This window comes from Podarcis tiliguerta (assembly GCF_965153285.1).
Source record: "Podarcis tiliguerta genome assembly, chromosome: 3".
NCBI lineage: Eukaryota > Metazoa > Chordata > Lepidosauria > Squamata > Lacertidae > Podarcis > Podarcis tiliguerta.
Genome location: NC_139536.1, coordinates 31,722,908 through 31,734,293, shown reverse-complemented (window position 1 = coordinate 31,734,293; position 11,386 = coordinate 31,722,908). Strand labels below are relative to the sequence as shown.

Genomic DNA, 11,386 nt, shown 5'->3' with positions numbered 1-11,386 from the left:
ATATTGGCTCCCAGTATGTTTCCGAGCACAATTCAAAGTGTTGGTGCTGACCTTTAAAGCCCTAAACGGCCTCGGTCCAGTATACCTGAAGGAGCGTCTCCACCCCCATTGTTCTGCCCGGACGCTGAGGTCCAGCGCAGAGGTTCCCTCATTGCGAGAAGCAAAGCTACAGGGAACCAGGCAGAGGGCCTTCTCTGTAGTGGCGCCCGCCCTGTGGAACACAGATGTCAAAGCGATAAACAACTACCTGACATTCAGAAGACATCTTAAGGCAGCCCTGGTCAGGGAAGATTTTAACGTGTGATATTTTAGTGTATTTTTGGTTTTTATGGAAGCCACCCAGAGTGGCTGGGGAGGCCCAGCCAGATGGGCAGGGTATAAATAATAAATTATTATTATTATAGAAGCACTGACTACATGATAAGGATATATCATGTATCTGGTTCAGTCCCACCTGAATTTTTGTACACATTGTTTGGCTGCAGAACTTCTCTGCAAAATTTGGCAAAGTGCGAGTTGGGAGGCATTCAACGGATGGCTACATATCTGTTCACCCATCGCTTCGAAAACTGTAAATTAAGTAAGTTTGCCTTTAAATGCCAACTAAATCAAATTTGTCCCCTGTTCCTAATAATAATATTGACTTACCTCACAGGGTTGTTATAAAGAATGCAATAATAATTATTATTATTATTTCTGACTTTTAGAAGACATCTGAAGGCAGTCCTGTTTAGGGAACTTTTTAATGTTTTATGTTTTATTGTATTTTTAATATTTTGTTGGAAGCCACCCAGAATGGCTGGGGAAACCCAGCCAGATGGGCAGGGTATAAATAAAAAATTATTAATAATGATGATGATGATGATGATGATAGGCAACGTGTTTGTATGGCACACTTGAAGATGCCATACAAATGTGAAGTATTCGTTAATTCGTGATAGGGGAACCCACTGAAATGAAAGCTGCAGACAACCAAGGAATGATTACTGAATTGCATTACAGAAGATGAAATCGTGAGAAAGGAGGCCAGTTAACCTACCAGTTTGGTGAAGTTATCCACACAACCATTGCGTATTCTCTCTGGGGTGGCTGGGCTGTCTAGTCGGAATGGCTCCTTCAGTCCCGATTCTTCCCTGGCAGAGACGATGGCATCTTTGATGGCATAAAACACGGAGGCTGACAGGAACAAGGGAGGTTCACCAACAGCCTAGAGAGATTGAAGAGCATCAAGCATTGCTCCAGCCACTACTAATTCACAGCTCACAGCATGCAGTACCCATGGCCAGTACCTCTGGTTACGAACTTCATTCGTTCCGGAGGGCCGTTCTTAATCTGAAACCGTTCTTAACCTGAGGTACTACTTTAGCTAATGGGGCCTCGCGCTGCCGCCACACGATTTCTGTTCTCATCCTGAGGTAAAGTTCTTAACCTGAGGTACTACGTCCGGGTTAGTAGAGTCTGTAACCCAAGGTGTTTGTAACCCAAGGTGTTCGCAACCTGAGGTACCACTGTACTGGGAACATAGTAAGCTGCCTTAGACCACCTCACACCATTGGTCCATGGCCTACACTGACTGCCAGTGGCTCTGCCAGTGGCTCTAAGAAACATAAGGCAAAATAGCATTCCTCATTCCATCACTGCTGTTTATTTTGTGTCAAAATGTGCAATGTCTGTGGAAAAGCTGCAGCTCCAGATGATACTGTACCTTGGATGAATAGATGGCTTTGCTGTTTGGACAGTCCCGGAGAAGAGACACATGAAACTCTGTTGGGATGTCACCGAAGGCAGGGATTTTGTACATTCCAGGCCCGCGGGTGTACAGGTTGCCTTCTGGGGAATAACGCAGCTCCTCCAGGGTAAAAAGCCCAACTCCTTGGACAAAGGCTCCTTCTATCTGTAAATGTAAAGACACAAAAATCAAATCAGACACAAAATAAAAAGTCAGCCTCTAAAGTCAGCCCCAAACAGAGCACATTACAGTAGTCTTGTTTGGACATGACCAAATCACCACAGCAAGACCATCCCACTCCAACCAAAGCTGGTAGAGAGCACTCCTGGGGTGGTATTCAACTAAATTTTACTCAGAGAAGACCCATTGAAATAAATGGACCTAACTCAGTCATGCTCATTAATTTCAACTAGTCTACTCTGAGTAAAACGTATTTGAATGCCACCCAAGGCTACTGATGTCTCCTGGGCTCCCCCAATCAGAACTGAATTGAGAAGTAGGAGTCCTCCAAAATGACCAAGGAAGTTTCCATCCAATAGCCATGTGGAGCTTTTCAGTTAATTTTTCTCATTGGCTAGGACAAGTTTGATGCTAAATGAACATCATGCAGGGGTGGCAGGAGTGCTGCCACTGCTGGTATTAGTAATAAATATTGGTAGTCCAAATATTTATGGGATAATAGCAGAATGACTTTGTGGCATATGGTCATCATGAGTCATGATTTATAAACAAATTTATCTGTATCTGCCCAATTTCACTATTTAGTTGCTGGTACAGGAAGCCTCAAGTTTAGGCTAGTACATCTAGTTTTAAGAGTTCGGGTGGTCTGCAGGTTAAAATGAAAAATGAACCCGAAAATATGAGGTTTAGCCTCTCCAAAACAAGACTCCTTTGACTACTTGCTGCAATAGGGCCACTGAAGTAAATAGAATTACTCTACAGTAACTGACTTGGAGAATGCAAAACAAAAGCTTGGGAACAGTGCAATGAACACTAGATCTAATTTTTCCCCTGTTTCATTGTGCAGAAATGAATCATTTGCCAAAAATTTGATGAGCAAAAACAAGCTAATAATAAATTAGCAATTAACCATCTCTCTGGCCACAACAGTTCATGCTGCTGTTTATCAGGCCTGTTGCTGCTCATTGAGCAATTTAATAATCCAGCTAGCATGCAGACATGCCACAGCGCCACAGAACAGGATCGTGTTGTATTGCTTACCTGCCCTATATCTATAGCCGGGTTCAAGCTGGTGCCAACATCCATCACGATGTCTGTGCGGACATTCTAAATATCGGCAAAAGCAAAGGCTGAGTAAGTACAGGACTCACTTTATGCAATGAATTAAAAGGGGGACATATGAACATCAATAGGCTACCTTAGAGTCAGGCCACTGGCCCATCTAGTTCAGTACTGTTTAATCTCTTCTCCAGCTTTTCAGGCAGGAGCTTTTTGTCAGCTCTACCTGGAGAAGCTAAGGATTCAGTACAGTACCTGCTCCAGGCAGAGCAGATGCCCTACCACTGAGATGTGCCTTTTCCCAAGTCTCACTTGAACCTGAATTGTCACATAGTAGCTCTGAGCCTGAGCTCCGACTTGGAAGAGATGAACTCTCAGCTCAGCCATGAATGTGCCATGTTGTCTGGGAGAAGCAGCTATTTAATAGCCTAGCCTGAGCTAAGAGAGGTACACGATTATTGCAAAGATCATGGGGAAATAGACGTAAAGAGTACTTCAGCAAAAAGGTCTTGGCTCTTGGTTGGAAGTCAAATATCTGGAGCCTTTGAAACTTGGGTATAAGTCTTCATAGCTAGTGGCTTGTGTGGAAACCATTCTCAGAACATAATCACTATGAAGTATATAATTGCCCAATTATATGCATTTCCTCCAGAAGTTCCGACTATACCTCCCATCATCAACTGCCTCTGGTTGGCCACAGGTGGCCCATCCGTGATATACACAGAGAAGTCAGGTGTTTCACTCAACGAATACCAGAGCTGGAAATAAACTTCCTTATCAAATATACTCAGGTTCTTAGGTACTTTCCCAGTCCACCAGAAAAAGAAATACTTTTGACAAATCTGCCTAGCTTACTTACCTTATGGTCACCTGTCAGACAGTCAATCTCAACCTCAGAACAAGCCACGCCATATGAGAAGTAGCAAAAGGGCTTTCCTTCATTTTTCTCATAGTCATACCCAAGGTCTGGAATTCTTAAGGGTGGCAAGAAAGAAGGAAAAAATAAAATCTGCAGGAATTTTACTCATCACTTGACTGAAATAAAGGTCTTTTTCTTACTCCACTGAATCACTTCCTAGTGGGCAAAAATGCAAGTTACTGGACTCAACAAGAATTCGGGGAGTTTTGAGGATCAGGCCAGTAATCATGATTAGCCAAAGTTTTGAGATCTGCATGCCTTTGATTGCTCTGTGAAGTATGCCAGGCCAGATCCCCACCTCTCCCTTTTTATCTTTCAACCATACCAGATTTTTAGTTGCTCTCCAACATCTTGTCCATATACCTCTAGAACTAGGCTTCTTCCTCTTCACTCATGTAACTCCAAGGAGTTACAACACTGGGCCTACTACATTATTATGGAACAAGCCAGGACACTGATGATAAGCCATGGATGGGGAACCTCAGAGGGCCAAATGCAGCCCTCCAGCTTTCTCTGCCTGGCCCCTGGGCCTCTCCCCAGGCCACATCCCTTTGGCACCCGCTCCAGTTCTGGATACAATGGTAGATCCAATTTTAATACTGTTTAATAATGCTGAAGAAAGCAATGGATGGGATTTCTACTCCTTCCAGTCATCCCATCTTAGTCCATCGCTTCCTTTATTCACAAGCATGAACAAAAAAAATCGAGTTTCCTTTCAATATTAAGCAATACAAAACATTTCAAAAATTAATTTATTGCAAATTTTAAATGTTTCCCCTCTTTTTCCAGCTCCACCTAAAACTATTAGAGAAGTTCAGTCTTCAGTAAAATGCCCTCCTCCGTTTTTACCACCCACAGAGAGTGTGGATAATTTGAGGAGATCATTCTCACTCAGCTCTATAAGCTTAAATTGGTTGCCTGTTTGATTCCCAAAACTACTGCAGAAAGTAAGGTAAAGGTAAAGGGACCCCTAACCATTAGGTCCGGTTGTGGCCGACTCTGGGGTTGCGGTGCTCATCTCACTTTATTGGCCGCGGGAGCCGGCGTACAGCTTCTGGGTCATGTGGCCAGCATGACTAAGCCACTTCTGGCAAACCAGAGCAGCGCACGGAAACGCCGTTTACCTTCCCGCCAGAGCGGTACCTATTTATCTACTTGCACTTGATGTGCTTTCGAACTGCTAGGTTGGCAGGAGCTGGGACCGAGCAACAGGAGCTCCCCCCGGTCGCAGGGATTGGATTCGAACTGCCGACCTTCTGATCGGCAAGTCCTAGGCTCTGTGGTTTAACCCACAGCACCACCTTCAGAAATTAGGGCATTGCAAATGATGTTGCACATAAAGAATTGGCAAGTGAGCTTGAAAGCTCTTGTGGAGCCTGAGTTTCTACACCAAAACGGCACTTTAAATAAACTAAACTGAAATCTAAGTTAGTAGATAGTTAGAGAGCCAAGGCAAGGGGTAGCCAATGTTGTTCCTGTCCAGATGTTGTTGTCTCTAATTCCCATCACCCCAACCCTTGCCCATTTTGACTGGGGCTGATGGGAATTGGAGTTTGAATGTCTGGAGGGTGTCACTTTTTCCACACCTTATCTAAGGTCTTCTGAAGCTTGTAGGAGATGCATAGTTCTGAATTCTGTATTTACAGAATGGGAATATTAAAGGTTTGGTTCTACTTTGGAGCCTTAACACTTTAAGGTATGATTTGAATGAACGGGAACTGCTTTTACATTTGTATGCCATGGGTGAAGTAGAGACTGCAGATGACTTTAGTGCCAAGGAAAAGTTAGCAGGCACATAAAGTTTACAGAATACAGCCTTCAAAGAGATTACTAGATCATATCTTCTTATTATATGCACACTTCATGAAATTAGTTGAAATATCAGACCAGTAGAGATAAAGAGCACCCAATAACATTTAGAAGTATTATTTGGAATCCCACTTAGGTCCTGTTCCAACTCACCTGTAAAATCCTGTAGCCGACAAACTCACACAATCACAGTAGGCTGCTGACACCTAATGAAAACACACAGAGTTCTTTGTGTCTGGGGTTTTTAAAAAAAATTAGTTCTGCTGAACTAAAATACCGTATTTTTCGCCCTATAGGACACACTTTTCCCCCTCCAAAAATGAAGGGGAAATGTGTGTGCATCCTATGGGGCGAATGCAGGCTTTCGCTGAAGCCTGGAGAGCAAAAGGAGTCGGTGCGCACCGACCCCTCTCGCTCTCCAGGCTTCAGGAAGCTATCCACAAGCCTTGCGAGCCCGGCGGGAGTTGCCGCCGGGCTCTCCAGGCTTGTGGATAGCAGCCTGTTCTGGGGGCTGGGGTCGGGGGAAGCTCGGGCTTCCCCTGCCCCAGCCCCATGGCTGGGGGGGGGGAAAAATAATTTTTTTAAAATTAATTTCCCCCCCAAAAAACGAGGTGCGTCCCATGGGCCGGTGCGCCCTATAGGGCAAAAAATACGGTAGCTACAATGTATTCTGGAAAAGCTAGCAATGGGTGTGTTTTTTCAACAAAATACAAATGAGTGCACTCTATCCATGTGCAAAAAGGGGAGTACCATTATCAACAAGCCTTACATTTGACACCTCAAGACCCATCAGGCCCAACTTTGTGAAATAGTGCACAAATGGAGCTGTTAAACAGATCCCACTCTTGAGAGATATCTTCATTCCAAATCACAAAGAAAAAAAATCTAAGGGCAACCTTCGGAAGCCTAGTCCATCATCAACATCATCTGTTATCATCGGCATATAAATCAACATCAGGAATGGCACTCAAGTTCATGGAGGGATTTACATGTATCACAAAACATTAAATACAATTCATAACAGAAAAACTAAAGCCCCAAATAAAATAGATCACAAGAACTGATGGTGTCAAAATTATGCTCACCAACTTATATGGACGGACTGTTTTTTGGTGTTTGTGTATGTAAAGAAAACACCCCATCCTATAGCAGAGGTCACTAAAGAACAGAGTGCCAGTAACAGCCCTTTGATGATGGCATAAGATGGTGAGATAAAGTGGGACAGGGACCAGGCTAAAGGAAGGAGCAAGGAGGGGAAGCTGCTTAAGATTCACAAACCATCACAATTCAGAGGTGTATCAATTGCATCACCACCTTGGGTATATGGAATCCAAAGTTTCTCTTGTTGAAGTCATACTTGTTTGGGGCTTACAGAACTGCTGGAAGAGTTGCAAGAATATCAGCCAGTTCCCTGTTAGCTCCTTTAGCCCCTGTCACGCCACAATGAATTAATAGATAATTGAGATTTTCCTAATGCTAGCAAATCCACACCATGCTTCCAAACTGCGGCAGACACAAACATACCCAGTCTTCCCAGGAACCTTTTGGCTTAGCAAGTTTGATTGGCTCCAATCTCTTCAGGATGGTCTGGCAAGCATTCTAAAAGAAAGAAAGAAAAATAATTCAAAGCAAACAGAATGCATCTTTTGATATTACAGCAAATTGCCACCAGGTATTCTCACTTTCCCATAAAGAAGGCTGATCGCTGAAGAATTGATGCTTTTGAATAATGGTGCTGGAGGAGACTCTTGAGAGTCCCATGGACTGCAAGAAGATCAGACGTATCCATTCTTAAGGAAATCAGCCCTGAGTGCTCACTGGAAGGACAGATTGTGAAGCTGAGGCTCCAATACTTTGGCCACCTCATGAGAAGAGAAGACTCCCTGGAAAAGACCCTGATGTTGGGAAAGATGGAGGGCACAAGGAGAAGGGGACGACAGAGGACGAGATGATTGGACGGTGTTCTTGAAGCTACAAACATGAGTCTTACCAAACTGCGGGAGGCAGTGGAAGACAGGAGGGCCTGGCGTGCTCTGGTCCATGGGGTCACGAAGACACGACTAAACGACTAAACATTCTCACTTTCATCAATCTAGATGTGGCAACAGGTGTCCACATATCACAGGCTTCAGAATGTCTTGTACTCTTTTGACTAACTATGCATTTAACGGAAGGCTCTGGCTAGAAATGGGCAAGGTCCAAGGTTCAATCCACAGCATCCCAGAGATGGCTGGGACCAATTATCGCCTGAAGTCCCAGAGAGCTGTTGCTCATCAATGTCAACAACACTGAGCTAGACGGACCAGTGGTTTGACACAGTAGATGATAGCTTCCGATGTAGTATTAACATATTTCCTAAGTTAATACCATTGTTCAATTTGGAAGCAACCTAACATTTGCCACATCACCAGAGAATACACATAATTGGCTCCTTTACTGTTAAAGTCACCACACTGGGCACTTTTAAGCAGCACACATGCTGATAGTGTGCTTTCCTCCGAAAGCAAAGTCTGCTAGAAGCCTCCCACAAGGCATATCTTCATAGAGGCAACGAGACAGATTCTTTCTGGGGTGCAAATGAAGTGCACTGCAGACAGAATCAGTAGCATCCCTTGTAGAGCAGTGTGTTGAGTTCTATCCCTTACCAAGACAGCCATCCCATTGATATCAGCACTAACAGAAGCAGCTGTTGGAGATGCATTTGGCACTGTGTTGGTGCTTGTCTCACTGATGTAGATCTTGGAGGTGGGAATTCCAAGAGTCCTGCTGGCAACCTGCAGAGAGACAATGCCCAAAAGTGAACTTCACCGCAGTTGTCAACGCCACCAATGAAATCCATAGGACTTGAAACAGTTCTTCTTATTCCAAGTCCACAAAGCTCCAAAGACTTTTGAATAGTCCTGTATTCTGTCCTGTTATGCAACTGTGGGATATTTTTCTGATCCAATCTTAATTTATATTTGCAAGTAAAATCTAAACACACAGGAAAGTTGCTAAGCTTCTAAAGAATGCTGCTTTGTAATCCTGCTACACATCCTCCATACATTGTGAGAAAGTATGGGTTGTAGTTAATCAAGTCTTACTCAGGGTAGACATTAATGGCCATGACTGCTCTGAGTAAAAGTTTATTTATTATTAAATTCCTCCCACAAGAACCCATTCTTTGGATTTCACCCTACATATCCACATTTAAATTAGAATGGATGTGGGGGGAAATTGCAGCATCTGTAAGATAACATTCTGAAAATGAATGCGTACATTTTTAATACATTTAATGGATGATGATAATAATAATAATAATAATAATAATAATAATAATAATAATAATAATAATAATAATATAATAATAATAATAATAATAATAATAATAATAATAATAATAATAATAATAATAATAATGTATACCCTGCCCATCCAGCTGGGTTTCCCTAGCCACTCTGGGCAGCTCCCAATAGATTAAAAATAGAATAAAACATCAAACATTAAAAACTTCCCTAAACAGGGCTGCTTAATGGATAATGTTAATCAAAACAGCACCAGACAATTAATGCATTCATAGTTTACCTGGATCATCTTGGTATGGAGGCCCTGGCCCATCTCAGTCCCACCATGCGTGAGCAGCACTGACCCATCTGTGTACACATGTACCAGGGCACCAGCCTACAACAGAAATCCGAGAGAGAGGCTGTCAAAGACTGTTTTGACACACGAGCTCCCTGAAGCACATCGTCTACATACAAATCAACATTCCTCACTTCAGGCAGTATCCAAGGCCTTTGTTCCATTAGCGCAAGGATTTACATTTATGCTACTGTACTGATCCCGATTCTCCTCTCTCTGTGCATGCATTGTGCCCTCGTCAATTCTGCTCTGGAAGGTTGCAAGAAACCCCAGAACAGATTTTTTTTTGGGGGGGGGGGGAGTTCCACTGTGCAAGGGTAAATCCTTGCTCTATTAGAACAAGAGATTGAATGCTGCTTTGGATAGAAGAGAGAGAGAGAGAGAAGATAGAAATGACCCAATAAGCCTAAAAATTAACTTTCGATTGATTCAATACTTAAGAAAGCACTGCTTCATTTCCTGATTCCTCTTCGGCCCATGCATTCACTGACTAGGGTGGGGACTGGTATCCCCCCCCCCCCCAGCAACATTAGCAAAACAAGAGTCACAAAGAATGCACAAGAATGAAGGCGGACTGGTGGATGACATACAACATAACCAAGGCTGGAACTAAAATGTGCCTTGGATGTATCGCTTCTAACATTCCTATTACTGGAGAATCTTGAAGATGGACAGAAGCATTTTGCCACAGAACCTTGCTGCCCAGCTGTAATAGTTAAGGGTGCTTGCCAACCTGATTCAGGAAGGGAACTGTGAAGCTGATCCCAAACTTGGTTGGAATAATGGCCATGCCCCTCTTCTTCCAGCGATTCTTCCTGGGGAAACAGAACGATGTCAGACTCTTGTTCCCTTGCAGCATGCACCCAGGCCTAAACTGCTTTCTCTGGCATGCTCTCTTTTCCTACGCAATTTTGCATCAGAACAAGACTTCATCGGAATGGGTCCAGGGAGCGAATTGAAATCAACAAATCAACATGCACTTTTCATTGATTTTGAGCTTCTCTTTTAAAACACAATGGGTTGATGTTTTCTCCAAAAGATTACACCTTCTGCAGAGATGATTTGTATGGATGGGAGAGAAATTTGATTCAGACTTTAATTCCAGGCTTACTAATAAGGCCTTTATAGAATATTTTAGTATACCTGATATCACTCTGAAAGGCAAGATACTTACCGGTTAAACTCATCAATAAGTTTCCTTCTGGAGTGATAGTCCGAATTTGCAAGGCACTCATCCCAACATCTCCGCAAGGTGAATCCTTCTAGCTTTTGATTGAAGTGAGTCAGGTCTCCTTCATTATAGAGATTGAGTTTTCGAACCTTTCCAAAGCAAAACCCACATGGCCATGGTCACCAACGAGTCTTTTGGAAGAATGACTTTAACAGAATGTGGAATGCTGGGCATCTTGATCCTAAACACGCCTTCTTAAACATGGAGGTCAGCTCCCCCAAAATTCTGTAGTGGGCAGCCATTTCAGGGTCAAGGGTTGCATTCCCTTCAGAGAAGGGGACTACACAGCAATGGTGGTCAGTACAGCCAAACCAAAAAGTAGACAGAGGACATCCCACACACACACTTCATCCATCTCACAAACACACACATCCATCCGCACAAACATACACATGCATCCATTCATAAAAAGCAGAAGCATACAGACACTCATCCTCTCTCTGCTTCGCCCATTCGTTCTCTTTCTCTCTTTCACTCTTCCGGCTGGGTGAAGCGTTGCGCTGAAGGAGGCCAACGACCACTTCCCACTGGAGTATAAAGGAATGACACACAACATCCTTGATATGTAATATCATTTTGATATCCAACCCATAAAGGACTCTAACAATCAGTGTCAACCCTGAGATTACATTACCCAATGTAAAGCTGCAAAAAGAGCTCACGGGTACCGAACTGGTGACATCTCATTTCTTTAACATCCTTTGACTGAAGCATGCAGGGTTTATGGAAATGCCCAGCCTTTTCCTCTAAGAGCACATATCCAGTGCCTCATTTACGTACAGTATAAGCTAAATAAGCTATAGCTTAGGGCCCCACTCTCTTGGAGGCCCCCCAAAAA

General features: G+C 43.3%; 1 protein-coding gene across 1 annotated transcript in view; it reads right to left on the bottom strand.

The window, feature by feature from the left end:
• XDH (xanthine dehydrogenase) overlaps window positions 1-11,386 on the bottom strand; it is a 60,554-nt gene that overhangs the window by 2,976 nt on the left and 46,192 nt on the right. Inside the window, exons 27-36 of the mRNA XM_083434398.1 lie at window positions 10,492-10,637; window positions 10,051-10,132; window positions 9,261-9,356; window positions 8,342-8,470; window positions 7,221-7,295; window positions 5,850-5,902; window positions 3,828-3,942; window positions 2,951-3,016; window positions 1,706-1,894; window positions 1,040-1,207 (exon numbers count right to left, since the gene is read on the bottom strand). Coding sequence (XP_083290524.1) covers window positions 1,040-1,207; window positions 1,706-1,894; window positions 2,951-3,016; window positions 3,828-3,942; window positions 5,850-5,902; window positions 7,221-7,295; window positions 8,342-8,470; window positions 9,261-9,356; window positions 10,051-10,132; window positions 10,492-10,637 — 1,119 coding nt within the window. The remainder of the gene's footprint in view (window positions 1-1,039; window positions 1,208-1,705; window positions 1,895-2,950; window positions 3,017-3,827; window positions 3,943-5,849; window positions 5,903-7,220; window positions 7,296-8,341; window positions 8,471-9,260; window positions 9,357-10,050; window positions 10,133-10,491; window positions 10,638-11,386) is intronic.